Genomic DNA, 25,891 nt, shown 5'->3' on the forward strand with positions numbered 1-25,891 from the left:
GCATATGTTAACTTTGCCCCGGAATTACTGTGTACATACGATTAGTGGTGTGGTGTGGAAACAAACACAGTGTGCTGCTGCAGAATTTATGACACCTGATTTTCTTCCCTGGACTTTTTGACTATCCAAAAAATGTAAACTACTATGCTACTCCGTTGACTTTTAAAACAAATGTCACAGCCTAAGTTATGATATATTTTGTAGTACGGTTGTACTTGCCAAGGTCAAGGGTCAATCACAGCTTTTGTCGTGACTCAATGTTAAAGCAATGGCAACCAAAGGCACTATTTTCCACTATGAAATTTGCTTTACCTTCTTTAATACTTGGGGTAGAAAAGTGAATGAGGTATCAAATTAAGGTTCAAGTCATGTTTTATCAGACAGAATTAATCACAGACCTGATTTTACTTATTTCTAATTTTTTTTAACATTCCTAACGTCGGTATATGTGCGTCAGTATATTCTTGCTAGTTGCTGCACCGTTCTTTCAAATGGCTGCTCTAATCAGGACAATTATTAGCCCAAAAAAGACGCTGCTTCCATTGGTCCGTACAGGTGAGAAAGTTTCAACACCTAATTGAAGATACCATACCACATTCATTTGCTGAGGAATTTGCATAATGTCCCTCACCTTTGGGTGCAGAGTGCAGGTGTGGATTGCACTATTTAAAGTAAATAATTCATCATAGTAAGCTATACCACCCTCTGTTCATCCTGATTTTGTATCGCATTTTTAACTAATTTGTTGTACTCACTGATAATTTATTCTGAAGTATGTCAGTTGATTTGAAGTTACTGAATTGCTTCGGATTGTATCGTTCTAAATTAACCAATATCGTCCTTGAATCGTATCGGAAACCATGAATCGTAATGCAGATCAAATTGTTATTAAAACGAATCGTTACACCCCTAATATTGGCCCATCTAAAACACTGCAATTTGCAATTTCATTAGCTACTGTATATTAGGCTCATATACAACAATTTGATTCAAGAACAATATTGGGCTCATTTAGTATAATTCAATTAATTAATGATATTTGGCTCATCTAGAATTATTTGATACAATAATAACATTTGGGTCATCTAAAACACTGCAATTTGTTTAATGAACTACTGTATATTAAGCTAATCTAGAATAGTTTATTCGTATTCTTGAATCAAACTATTCTAGATGAGCCTAGCGCATTGTCTATAGCGGCCACTAGAGTCTGCAAAAGTGGCCGCTATAGACAGGTGGCCTCTATAGACAGGTTGGCATCCAGTTTGAATTTGACCAGTAGAGGGAAAAAAAAGAAAAAAAGGGGGGGGGGGATAATAATGTTGACCAGTAGAGGGCACTGTGGGACTGCAGATAAAAGTTGTACAGCACTACTAGGCTTGTTATTATCCACGACCCACAGAACAAAGCTGTGCTAGTAATGTCTTACGCTTGTTTTTAATATTTTACTTTTTATACGGCAGAGTGTCATTACAGCTTTAGTTCATCAGGAAGTGACGGGAAGTGACGGTGGGCGTCCCGAGCAGGAGAGCTAGGCTCAGTGCTAGCTGTGAGTTTGGAGAGAGTTGGGAAGTGTGTTTATGTTGGCGTGGATGTAAAGTCCTGCAGTGTTCTCCGCTGTTAATAAAGCCATTAAAGTGCATCGGCGACGTGAGTCTCTCCTTCCCCACAACAAGCGGCATTACAGTATTGACACACATTGTGCACATTGTCTCACACCAGGAAATAAACGGTGTCACTTGTTACAGGCATTGGCTGGACAGCTATGTAGTGGGGCTTGTTTAACCTTTGCCTTGTGGGCAAGCAGGAAGGAGAGACGATGCTGAGAGATGTGTGTGTGTTCTGAGCTGCTGTCTGGTGGCCGCGTTCAAGAAATAAAGTTGGCAGAAGCAACAGGAGAAGTTTCCTTCTTTGCTTCAGAGCTGAATAACACTGAAAAGTTAACAGACTAGTAGTGAACGGAAAAGAAGACGGCTTTGTTTGTGTCGAATACAGAAGATGGATTTGTGGATGAGGATTGATGAAAAATAACGTGAGTACATTCTAAAATACTTCAATTAAGTACAACCGAACTCAGTTTTGCTCCCGCTGCCGCATGCATGCTAGCGTATGTTTTTTTTTTTTATTGTAGCGTCGCTGGGAGCACGTCCTGTTCCCAGTCTACTTTGCGGTAATGTTTTGGTGCAAATGCTCTTAAAGTTACATGTTTGACCAGGAAATAGCAATCTCAAAAGAAGACGGCTTTTTTATGTGGAACAACTGACAGTTTGTGTGGATCTTGTGAATGATTGTGACTGAGCTAGGACTCATTAATTAAAGTCTACACACGACGGCTTCATTGATTGAAAAACAAAACTTTTTTGTGCATGAAGCTTCTACTTGAGTCGGTAATTTGGCTGCTATATCCGGTCAGATATTGACCAAGGGAGACAAAATGGGTGGCCGCTGGCCGCGTTGGACAGGTGACTGCTATACACAGGGTCTATAGCATGTAAATTTGCTGCGGGAGATTTTTCAGTGGCCGCTATAGGCAGGTGGTCGTTCTATAAAGGTGGCCGCTAAGACAGGTTTGACTGTATTTGGCTCATCTAAAACTTTGCAATTTGTTTCATGAACGATATTAGGTTAATCTAGAATGATTTGATTCAAGAATATTTAGTTCATCTATAACAGTGATTTGTTTCAAGAGCAATATTAGACTCATCTGGAATGATTTGATTCAAGAACAATATTTGACTTGTCTAGTAGGTACGATTCAGTTTGATTCAAGGATTACATCTGACCCATTTCGAAAGATTTGATTCAAGATTGTATTTGGTTCATTTGATTAAAGAATATTTGGCTCTTCTAGAATGATTCAAGAAAAATATTTAGCTTATCTAGAACTGTAGCTGCACTTTTATCCAGATCCTCACCAAAAACTACTACAATTGATTATTGTTATTGTTATGATTTTTATTACGACAGATTTGTGTGTTAAGTGTATTAAGTAAAATTCGTGTAATGTATGTAATTAGTGTCATAAACTCGTTAAAATGAACTTTTAATCTGAAAAGTATCCACTATCTGGAAAATGTTTTTTTTTCCTAGAGGGTATTTTATGTTATTTGTTACATATTTAATAATGATGCTTACTGTGGTTGCCCTACTGTTCATATGATATAATATTTCTGTAATAAATAAACACATCTTTCAGTACAATATTATGCATTGTTGTAAAAAGTCAAACTGATACATATTGTATGTGTATACAGTATGTGAACATACGTCCATCCTTTTTAGGAATACATGCATACAAACCCAGGTCAAAACATAACATACTTTCAGAAGAGCAGTTGAACTTTCGTAAAATGAAATCTAACAAACTGCACAGTACTGGAGCTTGGTCATGGTACTGTTTAAATCCACTGTCAGGATTAGCAAGGGCTTAGCCGCTGTGCCAGTCTCAGTCCCTGTGCCACCACTGCCACCACCTTCCCTTGGCGTGTGCATGGTCCCGCCGCACCAATTGGCATGATAAGGTGAACTAGCCTCTGATTGATGGGCACTGTTTCAGCCCACGACAGTACTTCCCCAAAGGCCCATGCATCCTTTTCCCTTTTCTCCGACTGCTGTTTTGGCACCGGTATCCACCTCATCTTCCAGCATAAAGCTCTGGTGAGGCACATCAATTACAAAGAGCCGCTGCTTCTCTTACCCCCCTACCGCCACCAACATCATGCTAGTCTGTCTGCAGCCATCTCATGAGTATGCAAATAAGTGTGTTTTTTATCATGTTCCCAAATTGATGCACATGCACAAATGCCCACATGTATGCACACACACACACACACTTGCACACATACATATATAATAGCGCGCTCGCTCTTGGGCAGGTCATAATGGTTGGTGGGAAAATCCTCCCCAGAGAGTGCTCACTGGCACAGGCTCAGCTGTTCACAGGGCTCAGGTGTGTGTTTGTATTTCCTCTCATCGAGTTGCTTAATTACCTATCGGAGATTTAAAAAAAAAAAAAGTACACATCGTTAAAAGACAGCATACACCGCGGTTTTGGAGTTTGGTGTTTTATTTTTAATTTTGAGTGAACCACAGTCATAACAGTGATTGCTACAGTACAGCAATCGTGCGCCATCTGGTGTGTCAACGGGGTATTACAACGGAAAATTCGGTACTTATTAATTCAAATAAATTTTAATGGTATGGAAATATCTGTTAGATTTTAAACGCGCACACCGATATAATCGTGTTGTATATTCCACACTAAGTTTATAAGAAACAAAACAAAAATCACAGCAATGGGCTTTCCTCATTGTATCAGCATTAAGGTAGACTACGGAAGCCGCATTGCACGGGGAGGAAGCGCTAGCACAATGGCGGCGGGGCCTGGTGTAGCTATGCAGGACAGTCCCTCAACAGAACTTTCTCTCTCGATCCCCCAAGGTACGACCCAGTCTCACTCGGACCGGGTCAAAACCGAAGAGGTGACGGGTAAGCATGAGTCTCGGTGTTTTTTTCTCCGCCGTGTCAGCTCGATTAGTTTAGGCAATGGGGCAAGCGCTAGTTGGCTAACAATAAGTTAGCCAACAATGTAGCCTTTGTGAACGATCTTATTTTACGTTAATACAGTTACAATTTATTATGCCGTTCAAGTAGGGTTATTCTCAAAAGCACCGTCTAATGTGACTTCGTTTTAGAAGTAACAGTAATAAACGTGTAAACTGATGTGTAGCAGCTCGGAGTCAGTGACTTACACAACCCTGCACTCAAGTGGCAGCAAAATGTGGGAAAAAAAATTCAGTTGTTCATGTTTTTAATGCATAATTAATGCTTTTAAATTAAGATGTTATTGTAGGTAGTTTTCATGACAATTGGGTTTGGAGACATACGGGTGCATTTATTTGTGACTTCTGCCTCATTTAAATCCAGAATAAACTTTTTGGAACATTGATTGTAATCTGCACTTAAAATGCACCTATTACAATGATTATATGTTATGTACTTTTGGTCCTTATGTTTTTGTTTTGGTTCAAATCCCAAATCTTTTTATGTGTGTAATGTATAGTGCCCAATACTCAAAAGCAGACAGTACCTGTCGTCTATTAGAGATAAGGTGTTTATCAAGGAGGAGATTCTTTTACTTGAAAATGTATTATTGTATGATCCACCCCACCATCCATTTTCTATACCATGACCTTTGACACTGACAACATATTAAACATGAAGTTTATTTGTTTTTTCAGAAGCTGAAAAGCAGAGTCGCATGGCTGCCTTGTTGGAGAGGCTTCATTCCAAACATAATGGTGCCCGCCCGTGGCAGGAGACCTCTAAAGTTGTACGTCAGGCAATGGTAAGACACCACAGTAGCACAAGGTGGTGCAAGTGTCATCTGTAATTGTAAATAGGCCTGTCACGATAATACATTTTGCTGGACGATAGTTGTCCTACAAATTATTGCCCATTATCAAAATTATTGACAACATTTTTTGAGACCAGTTTTTTCATTAATTATATGGCATAATAATGCCATATAATAATTATAATAATTATATCAACAGCAATATTTAACATTGTAATTGGAATGTCAAGAGCTTTTAAATAAAATAAATTAAACAACCAAATAAATTAAACAAAAAAAGACAAAAAAAACCCCAATGAAATTAAAATGGACTAAAAAAAAATTCCACTTACACACACCACAGTAAAAACAAAGTAAAACAATAAAAGAAAATCGCACTTGAATAAATAATGAACATTGGCTATTGTTCCTGAACAAGAAGGCTTAACATTTAGTGAACAATGCTGTGAATGTGCACCATTTTGTGCTGTTTTGTGTATACTTACTTTGCCCACCAAAAGCTTCAGTAAGCGTTGACTGTTGGGACGAAGGCTGTGCTGCACCTTGAGCGGTATTTATTTATTTATTTTTCCCAGTTGGGAAAACTGGACAGGATGGTTGTGTTTGAGGTGCTCATGCAAGTTGCTTCCCCTTCATCGTCACTACATTCCAACAAATGCCACATATTAGTTTGTCAGTGTTCATGCGCTCACTTCGTTCATTCTGTTTAAAACCAAAATATTCTCACACTGGGGCTGTGGCATTTTCCTTAGAAACCATTACTTTTCTGCCTTCATTCATGTTAGCTATGCTTGCTCACGAGGCTAACTTGCTGCTAGCACTCTGTGTACACTAACTAGTAGCCCCACCTTCACGTACTGTGACAAAGAGGCTGAAGAGCTAACGGGAGGGTTTACTCTCTTGTCACCCAGCCTGTGCGGTGAAGAGGGGCGAGAAAAACAAACACGTATGCATGCACATGTCAATTTATCGAGGCCGGCAAAATTATTGACTTGGTTTTTATTTATCGTTCCATTTATCGATTATTGTGACAGGCTTAATTGTAAACAATGCAATAAACACTGAATGTTTTTTGTCCTGTTTCATAGGAAAAACGCGGTATGATGAACGCTGCTGGCCACCAGCTACTGCTCACCTGTTTGGAGACCCTGCAGAGGGCACTGAAAGGTTAGGATAACAATTTTAAAGTGGGGTTGTTAAGAGATTCATGTCTCTTTCTCATTAGATTACCATAAATGCTCCACAACACACGCATATTTAATTAACCAGCGAGTCTCATATAGTTGCCAGTGTGTGGGCTACAAAAGCAAATAACTGCCAGGGTTTCTAATTAACGCCAGGTCAAAAAATATTAGCTGTGGCTGTAGGCAACCTCCTATTTTAAAATTTTTCCTGTTTTTAAACTTCATAAGATGCAGTAGCTGCATTTGAAGTGTCATTAGTGGTCAGCATCCAGCAGCTTTATTTACATTTGCATGTGCTTTAAAATGTTGCTACTCAGCTGTTGGTGTAAAAATCATGTGTGTTACACTTGTTGTACTGTTTGAACAATGAACCCAACAGCGCTACTAAAACCGGTTGAGCAGTTTGCTCATTACCGCTATTACAACATTGGTTCTGTTTCTGCTCTGTTAATAAATGATCATGAGGTCAAAGAGGGATACCGTTGAGTTTTCTACTTCCTCATGCACTCCAGTTTCTCTTGGAGATTAACAATGCATCTGTCTGAGTATCTGTTCAGAGCATTTACTGTTATGTACAATGTTGGTTTATATTATGGTAATGCATTATGTGCTTTTGCATACTTCCATTTTTTTGCCAGTGAGACTCCAAAATAAAAGGATTTTCTCTTTTGTTTTTCAGTCTCATCTTTGCCCTCCATGACGGATCGTCTAGAGTCCATAGCGAGACAAAACATGTGAGCATTGTCTCCTTTTTTTGCAGACTGTCTCTTTTTCTGTTGACACAATATCCTGTTTAAAATTTAAACCGTCACAGTATATAAATGACAATTCCTCATAGTGTCAGGTTCCACCTTCATTTGTTTTGTACACCTGTCTCCTCCTCGTTTGCTTTCTGTTACAGACCCCCCTGGTCCTGGCTGTAGGAAGAGCTACTGAACGCACCTGGGGTTAATTACCTTTCCTTCTACTTATGCTGACTACTGACAGTTGGAGAACGCCAGATTATTCCTCCTTGCACCTAGCGTCTCTTGTGTTGTGACATAGTGACAATTTATCTCCTTTTGCTCCTTTTTGTAGATGCGTTCAGTAGCCACCACTCCAGCCAGACCTGTTGTATTTTTTCAGTTCCATGGTGCCCCCTTTTCTGCACCATCGCCTTTTGTTATTTACTTACTTAATAAATAAAATTAACTCAATTTATCTGCTTCTCGCCTCTGCATCTATGGTCCCGACCTTTACAAGCCCGTGACACATAGTGATTTTTTTCATTATTATGTTTTTCTGTGCAGGCTGGGCTCCCACCTGAGCCCATCCGGAACCGAGTGCTACATCACGTCAGATATGTTTTACGTGGAGGTGCAGCTCGACAGCGGTGGTCAGCTTGTGGATGTCAAAGTGGCTCATCAGGGTGAAAACCCCACGGTCAGCCCATTGTGTTACAAAATGTCACATATTTCATGGATGCTGATGTAAATGTCTTTGTTATAGAGCTGCCCCGAGTTGATTCAACATCTAAGGTAAGCAGTCGTATTTGAATATATTGTATTGCACCTTATGCATATTTGTATTCTCGGACTTTACCGGTTTTCATTTGCGATGCTGTTTTATTTTTGCTTTTATTTTATATGAGCTGTCCAGTCGTCCCTCACCATATTTGTGCTTCGAATTTTTGTTGCTTCCCCTGTCACGATTTTTCTAAATATATTCATGAATAATAATTGATAGCTGACAATTATCGTATTTTTGTGACCATAAGGCGCATAGTATTAAAAGGCGCAGTCTCAGTTATGGGTGTTATTTCTATATTTAACACACACATAAGGCGCACCGTATTATTGGGTGCAGGCATGGTAAAACATACGCCAGCTTAAAACATACACTAGCATGCATGCACGCTAAAACATACGCTAGCATGCATGCTAGCAAAGGCAGTGGGGGCAAAACTGAGTTTGGTTGTACTTTATTGAAGTATTTAACAATGTACTCACGTTATTTTTGATCAATCCTCATCCACAAATCCATCAAAGTCCTCATCTTCTGTATCCCAAATGAACAGCGGGGCAAGTTCTCCATCAAACACGCCAGGTTCCCTCTCGTCATTGTCAGTCAGTCTCGTTGCCGTGCGACTCCTCAGAAATAATGCCGGCTTTTGTGAAAGCTCGAACAACATTGCAAGCAGACACGTTGGCCCAAACATCCACAATCCATTCACAAATTGTGGCGTAACTTGACCGGTGCTGCCTCCCAGTCTTAGTGAAGCTGTGTTCGACATCTGTCATCCATCACTCCCACGCCGCTCGCAACTTCACTTTGAACGCCCTGTTTACACTGATGTCAAGCCTACCGGAATGAGGGCAAGCTCCGAGTTCACTTGCTGCACTTGGTTTTTCACAGCGGCTGTGAGATGGGCGCGCATGGAGTCACAGATCAACACGGACACATGGAAAAAAACATCCGGTCTCTTGAAGTACACCTCATTCAGTCTCTCAGCCGTTTTCTTCTTGTCCTTCCAGCCCTTATGATTGGTCTTAACTGTGACTCCTGCTGGAAACTTTTCTTTAGGCAGCGTCTTCCTGTTAAAAATCACCACAGGTGGCAGTTTCTGTCCATTACCATGGCAACCAAGCACAACAGTAAAAGCCGACTTCTCGTGCTCTGTTGTGTGTATCGCTACCGTGCTGGTCCCCTTTTTCTCTACAGTGTGGTTCACCGGGATGTCGAAAGTAAGCGGCACCTCGTTCATGTTGGTGATGTGGCTGGGCCTGAATGTTTTTGTTGGCAATTTTGTTACTGCAGTAGGAGCGGAAGATGGCCAGCTTTCCAGGTAATCCGCCGGAAGTTGCTGTGCCACGGTAGTCCTTGTCCAGAAGGATAGATGGCGCCGTTTCATAAAATAAACGTATATAACTACTGGGGGCATACCTTTAGCGTCCTCTTTCACGTCTGCATTATGTCCTCAGTCATGTCCGCCTTTCCTCTATATAAGCAGCGTGTCGGCAGGAAATGCTCCCAGTCAGTGAAGCGGAGCGCTCATCAAAGTTACACAACAACATTTACAGATTTTGGAACTCTGTGCACACATATGGCGTGCCGCATTATAAGCTGCCCTCTCCATTTTGGAGAAAATTTAAGACTTTGAAGTGCGCCTTATGGTTGTGAAAATACGGTAGTCAAAAATATGCATATTTAAACAAATTTTACATATTTTTAGCCTAAATTAAGCATTTGTGAGCATAAAAATGACTACATTAATTTAAATAAAAATATGTGGCATTCAGAAAAAGCATTCAAAGACACATGTTGATATGTAGTGTTCTGCACTGATCACTAGGTCTCAGTAATGTTGCATTGCACTGATGAGACAATAGCCACCACAGGAAGTACGATACAGAAACCGTAAGTAAAAAAAGAACAACAAGAAGGAACTTGTCACGTCTTGGCATTGTGGTGTTGTGGCGCGACCCCAGGATGCGAGAGATTAGACCCGAGTGCAGGTAAAATGTTTGTTTGTTAATGATTGCCGGTTAGCGGCAGGGATGCATAAAAGAGCTTACACTGACATTAACAATCAATGCTCCGACAAGGCATAATGCGCGCACCTGGACTAAACGGAAGAGAAACTGAAATTAGTAAACAGAAAGGCAAAGCAGGCAAAACACAGGACGGAGCAAAAAAAAAAAAAAAAGAAGTAAACACAAAATAAGAGTGTACAACCCAGAACTAAGGCATCAAAAGGGAACATAAACACACTGTCACACAGGTTAGATCACAGAACTCTCCCAATGGTAACGTGTTGGTCTACAGTGGTGTAACAAAGTGTTTGTCCCATTCCTGATTTTTTTAATGTTTTTGCATGTTTGTTACACTTATATGTTTCAGGCCATGAAACTAATTTAAATATTAGTCAATGACAACACAACTGAACAATACAGTTAGAAATACAGTTTTTAAATGAAACTTTATTATTAAGGGAGAAAAAAAATACCAGCCTACATGACCCTAAGTGAAAAAGTGATTGTCCCCCCGTTTAAAACATAACTGAGATTGAGAAAAGGTTATAAAACCATTTTCTAAAGCTAAAAGACTCCAGCGAACCACAATGAGAGCCATTATTCTCAAATGGTGAAAACATGGAACAGCGGTGAACCTTCCCAGGAGTGACCAGCCAACCAAAATTACCCCAAGAGCACAGCAATGACTCATCCAAGAGGTCACAAAAAAGGCCACAACATCCAAACAACTGCAGGCCTCACTTGCCTCAGTTAAGGTCAGTGTTTATGACTTCACCATAAGAAAGACACTGGGCAAAAACGACCTGGATGGCAGAGGTCAAAGATGAAAACCACTGCCGAAGAAGAAGAACATTAATGCTCATCTCAATTTTCCCAGAAAACGTCTTAATGATTCCCAAGACCTTGGGGAAAATACTCGGTTTTGTGTGTAACGAGGCAAATGTTTAACTTTTTGGAAGGTGTGTCCCATAACATCTGGCATAAAAGTAATGCCACATTTCAGAAAAAGAACATCATACCAAGAGTAAAATATGGTGGTGGTAGTGTGATGGTCTGGGGCTGTTTTGCTGCTTCAGGACCTGGAAGACTTGGTGCGATAAATGGAACCTTGAATTCTGCTGTCTTCCAAAGAGTCCTGAAGGAGAATGTCTGGCTATCTGTTCGTGACCTCAAGCTGAAACCTACTTGGGTTCTGCAGCAGGACAATGATCTGAAACACACCAGCAAGTCCACCTCTGAACGGCTGAAGAAAAACAAAATGAAGACTTTGGAGTGGCCCAGTCAAAGTCATGTCCTGAATCCTAATGAGATGCTGTGGCATGACCTTTTTAAAAAGGCGGTTCATGCTGCAAAACCCTCCAATGTGGCTGAATTACAACAATTCTGCAAAGATGAGTTGGCCAGAATTCCTCCACAGCGCTGTGAGAGGCTCATTGAAAGTTATCGCAAATGCTTGATTGCAGTTGTTGTAAAGGTGGCTATGGGGTGTTATTTAATTTTTAGAGGGCTCTAATGACGTTACACGTATTTCGACGGTTGTGCTCTATGATAATATTCCATTTATAAATAAGGAATTGTACTTCACGGAAATTCTCTTATCACTGAATTCTCTGATCTACTGTAGAACCGATTTAATCGCGATAAACAAGGGATTACTGTATTACTTTTCACAGATTCAAGTATCTGATTAACCTTTTTTTTCATTTTTCATGTATTCATTCTGTGTCTTATAATAAAGGGAGAAGAACTTTGAGGAGTTTTCCAAGCATCTTAAGGGACTTGTTGACTTATACAAACTTCCTGGAGACAAGTAAGTTCAAACAGATAAAATTTTTTGCATCAATGTGTTGGAAATTATCTGCGACTGAAAGTTTTTTGTCTTGCAGTAAATTAAAAACCAAGATGTATATCGCACTGCAGTCTCTCGAGCTCGATCTCACCAAGATGATGCACATGTTCCGGTGTGTTAATGGCACATCTGACCTAATATTACTCTTATGACCTGTTATAGTAAAAATGTGTTTTTTACTCTTTTTAGGTTGGCAACCAATGCTAATACAGTGGAGACAATTCTACATGGCAGTGTGGGCCTGCTGACGGCCAGGAGTGGTGGTCATCTTGTTTCTCTTCAGTGTTACGTCTCCCCGTATGACATTTTCGAGGAGGGAATGGGCGTCCACCTTAACCTGACAGACGCCAATGGTGAGCACACAGAGAAAATGATATATATCTTCCACTTTGGTGCTTTTGTTTGTTCTTCAAAACTAACTCTCCTCAGTGCCACGCTCACTGGGCGTCAGCGTCTCCGTCACCATAGAGGGGACCGCCAACACCTGCAAACTTCCCATTACACCACTCATCACTGGCTCACACCCGGTGGACAGTAAAGGGTGAGTCTGAAGTAGCTTACTTTCTACCTTTTGCATGTCTCGTAGATTATTTTATTCTTTAATTTTATGGAGTAATCATTCACTGTATAATGCTAAATGTTTCTTCACAATGTTGATCACATAGAATTTTTCTACTCTGCCAGTATGTATTCTGTGTGCTACTTTTGTGCCTGGTCTTGTGCAAAATGAAATACAAAAACACATTTGGTGTTTTCCAGTTTTATTACAGCTAATTGTAGCAATATAGAAAAGTCTCAAGATGACGCCCTCATCTAATTTGCATAATTGGCCATGACGTATGTGCATGTCATTTTTATGGACCCTGTGGGAGACAAAAGATGAGCAAAAAACATGAAAAGTAAAACTAATATCTGAGTCTCAAAGTGTCTAATAATACCAGAAAAAGTGGCTACATTTGTCGCTTTTTTGAAAACGGATTCAAAAGGGGGCTGAATACTCACTAAATATAGTGACAAGTTGGCAATCTCTGGCAGCCCAGGTGTCATGAGGTGTGTTAAGAAGCGCGTTACAATGCCATCTACTGTACGGAGTTGGAACGACAAGCAACACTCACAGGCAGTCCCAGTATAATGTGTTTGTGAGCAAGGGCAAACAGGTAGCGCCAAATCTATTTAATACATGCACTATGCTTTTTGTTTCAGAACACCTTCCTTTTCCACAGTGACAAACTCCAATTGTGTGGACCTGCCTGCTTGTTTTTTCCTCAAGATGAACCACTCCATGCCTTTCTCCCTGTCCTTCATTCAAAGACTGGGCAATGCTACAGGTGAACTTCATCTGAAATTTTTACAGTGAATGTGTAGCTGTTTATCCTGGGCAAAAAAACCCACATTAAACCGCTCTTCTGTGTGTTTCTGAAAGAAACAACTCGCTTCCTGTGTGTGTTTCCCAGGTATTCCTATATTTGAGAGCACCCCCAGTTTGTCTACCCTCTACCAGCTAATAGTCCAGAGCCAGCTACAGCCGACGGAGGAGGGTGGTACCACACTGCCGCCCTCACACAACATGCATTTCTACTCAGTAAGCAGCCTCAGAACTGTATTTACTGTACCCCATTGGGATGGAGTGGGATGTGTTGTAGATGCCTCTAACCATGCCTAACAAGGTTATTCACGGATTAGTAAAAAGCCTCTCTGTTCTTACAGGTGTTGCCAGACCAGCAGCACTGTTATTTCCTGAACGGTGACGCCCCCGTGCAGGATGGTCATTCTCTCCAAGGCGCCTTAGTGACAAAGATCCCCTTTCGCCACCCAGCTCAGGTGCCCCTCTTGCTGGACATCATCCGGCACCAGGCAGCCTACAACACTCTGATTGGCAGCTGTGTGAAGCGGACTTCCATCAAAGAAGGTCTAGGCCTCTTGTCCACAGGCTTACTGGATTTGATCAACCAACAACATTGATTTGTTGATTTTTGAATGTTTTAAATGTGCTTTTAGACAACATAGGCCTGCTGCAGTTTGAGGTGTGTCCTCTGACAGACTCCACTTTCAGCGTCTCTTTTCAACATCCTGTCAATGAATCATTAGTCTGTGGTAAGAACTTACTACACATCACAAAAATTAACGTATGAGCACACCATGTTGATTTTGTGTATCAATCAATGTCCCCCCACAGTCGTAATGGATGTGATAGACTCCAGACAGGTGTCCTGCAAACTATATAAAGGACTGTCAGACGCTCTGATCTGTACTGATGAATTCATTACCAAGGTGGTCCAGAGGTAAGGACATTTACTCTGTCGACACGAGAACATTTTCAGGTACAAACGGCAAGCATTTTATTGTTTCAGCTTGTCATCCACACAGCAACAGCATTCTGGGTGCCCTGAAATGATATTGTTTGAAAATGGCATCCTTTGTTTGGAAAATCTGATGACGCCATCTTGTCAGTGCCGTCAGGCAAACCGCTATTTTCTGAAAACAGACTGCACCACCCCGTTGGGGGTCATATGACCAGAAGTGAGCGGCGGTGTAGTGCTGGCGAACATTCAACATGATATCTGAATATTTTGACTGGCATGACGCCCACTCACCATTCCCTTTATGGTCTACGTAATCCCTCGCAATATCGCGGTTCGATTACCGTTCCCTCGCTATATCGCGTTTTTCCAAAAATTAATTCATTAATAAAATATCATTGTTTCATGGTTGAATACGGCCTATTATTAGTTAAACAAATCCATACTGTATTTAAGAAAATACTTATTCTTGAATGTAGTACCGTATTCTACATTGACAGAGACAGGGACTAGATTCTTCACAAAGGTTCCCTAGGGCAGGAGTCCCCAACCACCAGGCCGGGGCCCAGTACCGGTCCGTGGGCCGAACTGGGCCGAGGAAGCCTTTCAGGCGCAATGATAAAAAAAATTACACACAAAAAAAATACATTTGTAAATAACTAATTAAAATTTTAAGTAATATAAATTTTGGAAATATGGGCCATTATTTTATTAAAAAAATAATATAGTTTGAAGTTTTTGCATGTTTATGTTGTTTGCTGCGAGTGTCCACTTTGTTTGACAGTCCTTGAACGCACCATTGTACGTGCGCCAGCCTTCTCCCACTCTGCACAGATTGTCATATATACTGTATTTTTATCGGGGGTTTTTCACTTCATATTTGCTGCCAAATGCTGATACTCTGTGGGAATGCATAAAGGTAAAGTTTGATGACGTTATCGAGTGCTAATGGGTGTATGTGTTCAAGTTAATTCATGCTAGTACACTGCCTGTTACCCCACACATCAAGCAGAGGCCTTATAATCTTCTCTCTGAAAAATAAACTCCAAGCTTATAATGGTGAATAGTGGGTCCGTATTCACCTTGTGCTTTTAATTTGATGTTGTTCCTGTCTTAGTTTTACACAATACATACTAAATGAGATAAATTACATCGCTATATGACCCCCACCACCACCCCGGTCCGGGGAGATTTGTGGGAACATGAGCCGGGCCGTGGGTCCAAAAAGGTTGTGGACCACTGCCCTAGGGAACACATTTACTGTGATGCTACTCATGCAGGAGGTTTATTTGCGTCTTACATGGCTTACTTTTATTCTATCTACTATATTAGGTAATATGAGTGTAAAGCCATTTAAAGCTGCAAGGACGCACACTGTCCAGGAAAATTTGCAAAATTATTTTCTCTGATAATATCTACTAAAGATGACTAGAGTGTTATTTCATATCTTGAGGGCTCTAATGATGTTAAAAAAACATATTTAGAAGATTGAACAAGTTTTCTATGTCATAACTATGAAAATATTAGATTTATTAATATTGAATCCCACTTCGCGGAAATTCACTTGTTGCGGTTGGGTCTCAAACCAATTAACTGCCATAAACGAGTGATTAGTGTATACTCTAAAGCAGCCATCACCAAATGGCGGACCTTGGTCCGGATGCGGACCCAGTGATGGCCTTTTCACAGACCTTTGACCTATTAAAATTAATGGAAAATATAATAATAACATATAATCATGCTCGTAGACCAATCACAGTGTCAGTTTGCAGGAGTAATTAGTTCAGTTATTACATTGTGTGACAGCAAATGCGGTGGGGTCACTCAAAATGAGCCAAAGAAATTCTTTACTTGATGAGAAGTGAATGAGAAAACCATGGTTTGTTCAAAAGAAAGAAAAGTTGTTACAGAAATCATTTAAAAGTGAATGGACAGACCAATATATGTTTATTTTTCCAGAATTCAGTGGCAAACTGCTCTGTCGCATGTGCTCTGAAACTGTAGCACTGGTCAAAAGTGCAAATGTGATGTGACATTACCTGACAAAACACAGATCATTTGAGGGCAAGTATCCACCGAAGTCTGATGTGCGAGTGTGGAAAATAACGTAGCTCAGAGCCCAGTATGAAGAAGTTACGAGAGTCACAACACGTTCATTTACAGCACAGCAACGTGCAAATGAGTGTTCACTAAGAAATGTATGAATATTGGAGCAAAACAAAAAATCTTTCACTGATGGGAGAGTTGTGAAGGAGTGCTTCTGCTGCAGAGACCTTACTCAAAGGTAAACTAAAAGAGAAATTGTGTGACAAAATCAGGCAAATCCCAATGTCAACTACAACAATAACAAGAAAATCTGAAACTTAATATCTACTTTTGCAGCTTTTCTTTTAAAGTAGACACGTCTTAAATAGTTATATTATTTTTTCAGAGAAACTGGTGCAGTTTTCATTAACTTAAAAAAAAAAAGCCTCTTGTGTTCATTTCATTGTTTGTACAGTCAAACCTTTTATTTTACTTATACGAAATGTGTTCCAGTTTGCTTTTAAACGCAATTTAGGTGCCAAGATAATTGTGTTGTATTGAAACAAGAGGGTGATGTTCGGGGTTTCATTATTACATTTTATATTCATATGAGCTCTTCTGTTCGATTCACGTTAAAGGAGAACTGCACTTTTTGGGGGGATTTTGCCCATTATCCGCAATCCTTATATGAGACATGGACACGTATGTCTTTCTCTTTTCTGTGCGTTCTAAAGATATAAAAACAGCTAAAAAGACTCTGCTAGGAATGCACATAATGGCAAACACTTATACCGCCTATAAAACCTTTTGGGGGGGAAAAAACCCGGCAACAACGCTCCATTTACATATGATGTGCATATTAACCAAGCTACAGCAACACTATTATTATTATTATTATTATTATGATTCTTATTTTAACATTGTTACGCCAATCGAACGTTCCTGGTGTATTAACAACTTGCCACGCCACCTCGGCTGGCTACTAGCCAGGTAGCGACAAGCTTCACCACACACTCGCTTGCAAGGTTCAGACCACAACCAAAAAGGTAAGACTACATATCGAAGCTGCCGACACTGCTGCTTTGTTTTCATTTTTGAATTTGGAACAGCTGACGCTAGGTGTAGACGTTCGTTTCTATGTTGCTATGTGAAATTAATGTACCCAGGAAAGAATATCCGGTAATGCTTAAAAGGACCAAATACTGTAGAGCATGTGCTGTATATAAATCCATAAAACTGTGTTGGAGGTTTTGGTGTTTTAATAGAGGTCTTGGTGTGTCCCATTACGTGGTGTGTCTCTTTGTCTGTTTTTATATCTTTAGAATAGAGTCTCACATAAGGATTGTGGATGATGGGTAAAAGTCCAAAAAAAGTGCAGTTTTCCTTTAAGGCCAAATGAAGTTTGCTGTGGAAAAAACTGCATTAATGAAACTTACTCAATTTTAAATTGAAGACCCCTGCTCTAAAGTGATGGGCAGAAGTAATTCCACTTTGTTATAAGTCTAGACGAGCCACAACGGATCCTGTGCGCATGCGTTCGTTCTTCTATTTTGGTGTCATGTGGTTCTGTCTACAGTATATTGTTTTCACCCAGTTGTTTCCGTTTGGATGTGACTATTTAACTATCTGACAATGTATGCAATTTTTTTTTTCAATGCGCAAAAAAAACCAAAAAACAGTGGCATCCACATTTGGTCGAACACAGACTCACAGCTGAAGTTAAAATTAAATCAGTGAAAAGCATAAGGCAAATAGTGCTAGAACATACAATACATTACATCTTGACTCAACACTAAGGCTGAATCCCAATTCTACCCCTTGCCCCATACCCCTAGGTTTTGTGCATTCACGAGAATCAAGTGTTGTCCTAATTCTCGTTAAATCAAGGGGTAAGGGGTAAGTGCTAGGGGTGTACAGCCGTAGAAAACAAATGTGGTCGGCGACCAGAAATGAAATGAACGGGTAGGCGGAGTCTACTCGGATACAACACTCCAGCAGCAGAGCGGTGTCCGAAAAAAGCATATAAATGTAAGTAATTAAGCATAATTATTTATTTTCACAGTGACGTCACTCATGTTTTATTAAATATTCAATCATTTGCTATTCCACGTAAATATTAGCAATGTTTTGCATTGTTGGTTGTCGCTAGTTGTAACTTGCTTGCTAACACCCATATCTAACTTCTATGCATCTACTGCATTTCATTAATGATTAGACAGTGATTTAATAGCAACCACATTAGCATGTTAATTGTAAGTTGTATTTTAAAATCATCTGTTACATCACACAGCACTCCAAGACTATCACAAAAGCAGCAATCCCAGTATGGAAAAGTCAAAAGCAACAAAATGCCATTCTGGACTTTCTTCCAAAAGAATGTGAGGGAGAACATCAACGACAGAAGAGGGAGGCCAAAACAGGGAGGTTTTTAAACATAGAAATAATGCTTGATAAAGTTCATACATTTGTTGATGTTCATAATGTTTGTTATAGTATTTCTATTTCAAATGTATATTTGATACATTTTGTATTCTTACAAATGTTACAGTGCTGGTTGTAAGCTGTTACTTATTAGTTGTTTTTTTTGCAATAAATGTCAGAGTTTGTAAAAATGTGTACGGTACATTTATTTATTTAAAAAAAAAAGTGTTCTGAGGTAGGCTATATAACATTGAAATAATGTACAAATGTATGCACCTTACGATATGGTATTTTATTATCAATCTACAGCATGCCACAGCCAGCAAGTGGTGAAGGGTGATGATGTAATGAGAAGCAAGTGGTGTCCCATTTATTAATGGCTTCTTCCCCTTGGCCCTAGGTTTTAAGGGGTAGGGGAACAGGGAAGATAAACGGGAAGGGCTCAGGGGTAGAATTGGGATTCAGCCTTAGAGATGAGACCCAAATGCACACAGGAAGGTCCGAAATTAAAAGTCCTTTGTCCACAAAAAGCTGCTCAAAGAGTCCTATCAAGCCAACGGGAATGAGAACAAAAACACAGTAGAAATCTAACAAAATAAAAGCAGTAACAGCGTCAAACAGAACTGAACAGAGTCATCTCAGACGATCATGGAGTCTTTTCTACCTAAAATGTTGTATCTGCATGCTCTAGTTGGTGTACTAGCAAACATTTGACACTGTTTCATCTGTTTTAGATGTATGTCCATCCCTGTAACGATGCGGGCCATCCGGAGGAAAGCTGAGACCATCCAGGCAGACACTCCGGCACTCTCTTTGATAGCACAGACCGTGGAGACCATGGTGAAGAATAACCCACCACCATCCGGCAGTCCCACCTACAACATGGCAAGCGGGGATGTAGCAAACCCCATGGGACTGTTGGGACTCACAGGCGGTAGCACACCCACTGGACCCCCTGCTGGGTCCAGTTTTGCTGGTCCAATGACGTCTCTCTTGGGGATGTCTCGCAATGAAAGACAAGGCCAAGGAGCGGAGTGTCAACCTCAAGGCGGGATGACCGGGCAGCAACAGTTGCAACAGCAGCCACAAGGTCAAGGCCATTCGGATGACTACAGCAAAGTCACGCAGAATCCAATCCTGACGAGTCTTCTCCAGATAACGGGAAGTGTCGGTTCTAGTCCCAGCTCCCAGAACACACCCCAGCCCCACCAGACTCCGCCTCCGACGTCGTCACCTGCCAGCAACACCAAGAATCATCCCATGCTGATGAACTTGTTGAAGGACAACCCCTCGCAGGATTTTGCTGCGCTGTATGGCTCCAGTCCATTAGAGAGGCAGAATTCGTCATCTGGGTCACCTCGTACTGACAGCATGGGGGGGGCTTGCCCTGGAGGTGGCACAAAAGGCAAGAAGAAGCGTCCTCGAGTGGGAGAAAAGGGTGGCGTGATGCCTGGGACTACCGGTACAGGGGGAACAGGAGGCGCTTTAGGCATGAAGCCTCAACAGGGGTCCTCCATTTCACAGCACCATCAACACCACGCTGTCACACATGAGGACGACTTCCACCGCGAGCTGCTTTCTATGGACGTCGACGCATCCCAAAACTCCATCTTTGACGTCAACCTGGCGGCCGACGGCTTGGACACGCCCCACAGCATCACTCCAGCTCCAAGCCAATGTGGAACACCGCCCTCTGGGCCCAGCATGCCTTATCCGCAGTCTCATGTCCAGCCTCAGCAACAGCTACCGCCGGGCGCTGTACCGCCCCGCATGGTGCGCCTCTCTAGCTCTGATAGCATTGGACCGGATATTACAGAGATTTTGTCCGATTTGCCAGAACAAACCGGCAAAGCCAGCAGTGGAAGCCATAGTCAGCATCCCATGGGTGGGGGTGTGGATGACGGGGGCCCACTGGGAACACCGATTCGTGACTCTTCTAGTTCAGGGCAGGGCAGTGCTGTGTTTGACTCAGTTGACATCTTCAACACAAACAGCAACGAGAATCCTTTTACAGATGCTGCTGACTTGATTGCTGAGGCGGCTGCCACCCCCACCAGTGACTCCTCCTCCACTAACTTCTTCACTGATGCTGCAGACTTCAACCCTGACCTGCTGAGCTCAGGCCATGGCTGCTTTGAGGACAGCTCACCCAGTGCTGATGGAGACATGGACCTGGTCAAGGGCTTTGGTGGGAGTAGTCAGCAGAATACGCCATCGGGTACACCTCAGAATCCCACACCGCATGGGCAGAACACCCCGGAACCTTCACTCAAAGACCCTTTTGATATGGGGATGTTTTTTGTAGGCAACAGCGGCTCTGGTAAACCTCTTCTGGGACAAGCACCTGATTTGGGAGACGCTCATGTAGGAGGCTCCCAGAGCCCCCTTATGATGGGCTTGGGACCGGCATGCGCTGATTTTAAAAGTACAGAGTCCAAAGTCAAACAGCAGAGCCTCATGCGCCAAAAGGATGAGAATGGAGGAAGCGGGAGTAGCAACTGTGGAATGGGAAGTATATCAACTGAGGGCAAACAGGTCAAACGTAGCAGGACTCCATCCAATGAGGGCAAGTCCAAAGATAAGCCCCCTAAGCGTAAAAAGCTGGACCCAGATGGGAAGTCGCCTTCTCACAGCTCAGGTGGACGGCCGTACACTCCTCCCAGTGGAAGTTCTGGCTCTGGTGGCAGCCTAAGCGGGGGAGGTTCCAAATCTCCGGGGAGTTCTGGATGCTCGCAAACTCCACCTGGCGGTGCCACACCACCCATCCCCAAAATTACAATTCAACTTCCAAAAGGGACAATAACTGGTGGGAAAACCTCCCATAGCAGCTACACGTCCAGCAGCTCAACCTCAGGCGGCACAGGAGGAGGAGGTGGGTCAAGCAGCAGCAAAAGCCACCATTCCCATTCTTCTTCCGGGAAGATAAAGTCCAAGGAAGGCTCCATGACGCAAGGCAATAGCTCCAAGTCAACAAGCTCATCAGGGATTAGTGCAGTACCATCCCAGTCTAAAGGTTCCTCTCAGGGAATGGGGGTTGGCAAACCGGGATCTTCCCCAATCACAAAACATGGGCTCTCTGGTGCAGCAAGTAGTGGAGGTGGAATTGGGAGTGGTAACAAGATAAAAACTCAGGGTGGTAAGCCACCTGGGTCTCTTATGAATCCCAGCATAAAGCCCAACATCTCCCCATCTCACTCCCGCTCCAGTAGCTCTGGGGAGAAGTTGTCTTCCCCCATGAAGATCCAACAGTCCCAAGTGCCCGGGACACCGCCTTCCTCGAAGGCCAAATCACCAATGGGTTCCGGAGGAGGCAGCTCTGGAGGGTCCAAGTCCTCTTCCAGCGGAGGTATGAGCTCCCAGAAGCCAATGACCTCCTCAGCTTCCACATCTTCTTCCTCATCATCGTCAAACTCGTCCTCGTCGTCGTCATCTGCTTCCATGGGCTTCTCCGGAGGCTCCCAGTCTCAGTACGGGGGCGGGGGAATTGGAGGCGGTGGGGGGGGAGGAGGAGGGAGCGGAAGTGGGGGAAGTGGTGGAGGTGGGAGTGGCGGAGGGGCAAGCAGCAGCGGCAGCTGTTCAGGCCAGAACAACGCAAACAACCCAAACGCCAAGGGAAAGTCTCCAAGTCGAAACAAGAAGCCGTCTCTCACAGCTGTCATTGACAAACTGAAGAGTGTGGGCAGTGGAGGCGTGGGAGAGGATGGTTGCGAAGTCGGACCACCTGGGGGTGGAACTGGTTTTGGTCCCCCGGCCAGCAGTGCTCCCGGAAACATCCCCAGCATCGGCCCTTCTAACATGGGTTCCTCCAAGCATGGCACATCCTCGCAAAGTGGCGACTACAAGCGGGAAAAATCGGATAAAGAAGGGAAAGCGAAAGTGTCTGTTTCAGGGGGGACCAGTGGGGATAAAAAGATGATGGACCCCAAAACAGGTGGGGTGAGCGGGACTGGCCTGGCCAAGATCATAATCAGCAAACCCGATGGCGGTTCGCCCAGCATCAAGGCCAAAGTCACCCTGCAGAAAGGAGGCGAAGGCCCCGGCGACTCCTTGCGACCGCAGATCTCTAGCCTCAAAGCGTCCCCCCTTTTCAGCGGCTCAACTCCCAAACACGACCGATCCTCGCCCAGCCACAGCCGCTCGCCGGGACACACCCCGCTCAACCATGACAGTGAGAGTGAGTCAGGCAGCAGCTCTGTGGCCGAGAAGTCCCACCAGAACAGCCCCAGCTCCGACGATGACCAGACGGTGCGACCGCTCCCCACCCAGGACTACATGAGCTCCATGCCGCTCAGCTCAGGGGAGAAACACAAGAAACACAAAAAGGAGAAGAAGAAGCAGAAGGAGAAGGAACGGGAGAGAGAGCGAGATCGGGAACGGGACAAAGAGAAGAAGAAGTCGTCCATGTCAGTGGGGGTGTCCTCGCATCCGATGAAGGCGGACACCTGGTCCCGGTCGCCCATCTCAGCCTCGGAGTCCTCTTTGTCCATACTAGGCTCGGAGCGGGCGTCCCGATCCAGTCCCATGTACATTAGAAACGAAGATGATGACCTCATGGACTCAGCTCTCACTGGAAACCTTTAAAGTGTTTTTTTTGTAAGATCTTTTATTTGTATGACATGCATTTTATCCTCATAGAAACCCTTATTTATGTTCGCAATTTATAACTCACCATTGGACTGTTTTAAACTAATGCCCAATTGTTTGCATTGGGATGGCAAGTATTAATTCATTATAGGATAACGGTGTATTTTCAGGGCTGTAAAAATCTGTCAATGTAAAAAAAAAAAAAAAAAAAAGTGGTATAATTTGAAATGTAAAACCCGGATGGCACTGTGTTCAGGTGTTTTGATGACATTGTAGATTTTGATACAGTCGTGGGTGGATGAGAATACATACATGCTTTGGAAATGTTATTTTAATATGTGAATTAAAAATTTTAGGACGGAGAATTTACATGTAATTATTTTTCATCTGTTCACAGAGCAGTAAAATGAAAGAGTAGAAATAAGTCGTATGGTGTACAAGCGGTGAAAGCTGGTAGTAAAAGCACCTTCCAGAACAACGCAATCCGTCGTCTTTTATGGCTATTCCACAAAAGTACACTAGAGGGCAGCAGTGTCAAAAAGCTTCCGTGTTAATAATTGCAGTACAGTTATTTCATGATATGATTCTGTACAAGAGACAGTTTAAAGCAATTAAATGCATTTTCACACAGGTATTCATAGACCTTAAGTCCTAACGTTGTTGATTACAAACTTGGGCCACAATATCCAAAACCTTTTTTTTATGTAGAAGAGTTGAGATGTTAATTCAGCCTTCTGCAAAAGCACTAGTCAAAGATTTTATGTATGACAGGAGTTCTCCTCTGTTTTTCAGCACCTGCTACAAGTCCTAACGTTGTGGATTACAAACTTGGGGCCACAATATCCAAAACCTTTTTTTATGTAGAAGAGTTGAGATGTTAATTCAGCCTTCTGCAAAAGCACCAGTCAAATATCCTCTATGTGACAGGAGTGTTCTGTTGCTAAGCACCAACTGCAAATACTATAAAGATCTTCTGTATGACCTGAGCACTACTGTTTTTAACTAAAAAAAACTAAACTTGTCAACTCTTGCTCGATTCTCTGTAAGAGCTCTGCTGATTTTAGGAATCTGCTACAAAAAAAGTGTCAAAATGCCATGAACATAAGCTCGACAGGAAAAAGCTCCCCTTTGTGCCATGCTTTGATCACAGATGACAACACTAGACTAGTGAAGGCGTCGGCTGACCTGGTGACACATGACCTCATCTGGCCTAAACTGTGCTGAGTGTGCAAAAGTGGCAGTAATGAATCGACTCTTCATAACAGCAAATTATTACACTCACTCAGCTAAAGTGTTAGGAAGAAGTACGTCGTCAATTCTGCCATTGGTTTTTCTTTCCCTGACATTTTCCAGCACAAAGGCCCCCCCGGGAGGTCATCTAAGCTTATGGTATGGCATGTGCAGTGATAACAACCCTGCAAGAGGCCGCTTGAATATCATCAGATGTTTTTTTCCTTAATGCATTTTAAAATATATTGAAATACAATGTCATTCTTTAGCATATGCAGATGGTATTAAATGTGGTGATTGCCATGAATGAATGGAAATATGGATACACAATATAAACATTGTAATCCATGCAGAAAAATGTAGGCCACGAATGCAAAAGCCTTCAAAGTGATGAATAATAGAGAGAGGGGAAAAAATAAGTCTGTAGCACATTCTCATGTTACATCATAAAAGAGATTTGTCTCCTATCAGGAATTAGTCGCTTTGACCCACATACAGTGGTGTGAAAAAGTGTTTGCCCCCTACCTGATTTCTTATTTTTTTGCATGTTTGTCACATGTAAATGTTTCAGATCATCAAACAGATTTAAATATTAGTCAGTGACCACACAACTGAACACAGAATGCAGTTTTTAAATGAAACCTTTTATTATTAAGGGAGAAAAAAATCCGAACAATACAATAATCCAAACCTATATGGCCCTGTGTGAAAAACTAAACCTAAAAACCTAACAACGGGTCGGGCCACCCTTAGCAGCAACAACTGCAATCAAGTGTTTGTGATAACTTGCAATGAGTCTCTTACAGCGCTGTGGAGGAATTTTGGCACACTCATCTTTACAGAATTGTTGTAATTCAGCCACAATGGAGGGTTTTCCAGCTGACGCACCGTTTTAAGGTCATGCCACAGCATCTCAATAGGATTCAGGTCAGGACTTTGACTAGGCTACTCCAAAGTCTTCATTTTGTTTTTCTTCAGCCATTCAGAGGTGGACTTGCTGGTGTGTTTTGGATCATTGTCCTGTTGCAGAACCCAAGTTGGCCATCTGTTGGTCACCAACTGATGGCCGGACATTCTCCTATGCCAGATGTAATGGGAGACACACCTTCCAAAAAGTTCTGTCTCGTCAGACAAAGAGTATTTTCCCAAAGGTCTTGGGGATCATCAAGATGTTGTGGGGTCGTGTTCCATGTTTTTGCCATTTGTGGATCTTACTGTGGTTCGCTGGAGTCCCAAAACTTTTGAAATGGCTTTATAACCTTTTCCAGACTGATAGATGTCAATTAATCTCAGTTATGTTTGAACCCAGGTTTTCCCGATCTCCTGACTGTGTGACCAACATGCTAACCACTTGGCCACTGTGCAGCCCAGTTGTGTTGTCATTGACTAATATTTAAATTTGTTTGATGATCTGAACCATTGTAGTGTGA

The 25,891-nt window shown here is 42.2% G+C and overlaps 1 protein-coding gene across 2 annotated transcripts; it reads left to right on the forward strand.

Moving 5' to 3' along the window:
- Nucleotides 1-4,330: 4,330 nt before the first annotated feature.
- Nucleotides 4,331-24,618, forward strand: med1 (mediator complex subunit 1). Of its 2 annotated transcripts, XM_054768257.1 has the most exons (16): nucleotides 4,331-4,488; nucleotides 5,241-5,347; nucleotides 6,445-6,523; nucleotides 7,220-7,274; nucleotides 7,830-7,962; nucleotides 8,029-8,057; nucleotides 11,791-11,862; nucleotides 11,939-12,013; nucleotides 12,091-12,254; nucleotides 12,331-12,442; nucleotides 13,105-13,229; nucleotides 13,356-13,483; nucleotides 13,609-13,810; nucleotides 13,900-13,995; nucleotides 14,078-14,183; nucleotides 19,382-24,618. In XM_054768257.1, the coding sequence occupies exons 1-16, from the start codon at nucleotides 4,371-4,373 to the stop codon at nucleotides 23,226-23,228; spliced, it is 5,448 nt and encodes a 1,815-aa protein (XP_054624232.1). In that variant the 5' UTR covers nucleotides 4,331-4,370; the 3' UTR covers nucleotides 23,229-24,618. The 2 variants fall into 2 exon arrangements, with proteins under 2 accessions (XP_054624232.1, XP_054624233.1); XM_054768258.1 differs by lacking the exons at nucleotides 4,331-4,488; nucleotides 5,241-5,347; nucleotides 6,445-6,523 and having other exon boundaries at nucleotides 7,830-7,948.
- The last annotated feature ends 1,273 nt before the right edge of the window (nucleotides 24,619-25,891 follow it).

The sequence above is a fragment of the Dunckerocampus dactyliophorus genome, chromosome 2, assembly GCF_027744805.1.
Source record: "Dunckerocampus dactyliophorus isolate RoL2022-P2 chromosome 2, RoL_Ddac_1.1, whole genome shotgun sequence".
NCBI classification, from domain to species: Eukaryota; Metazoa; Chordata; class Actinopteri; order Syngnathiformes; family Syngnathidae; genus Dunckerocampus; species Dunckerocampus dactyliophorus.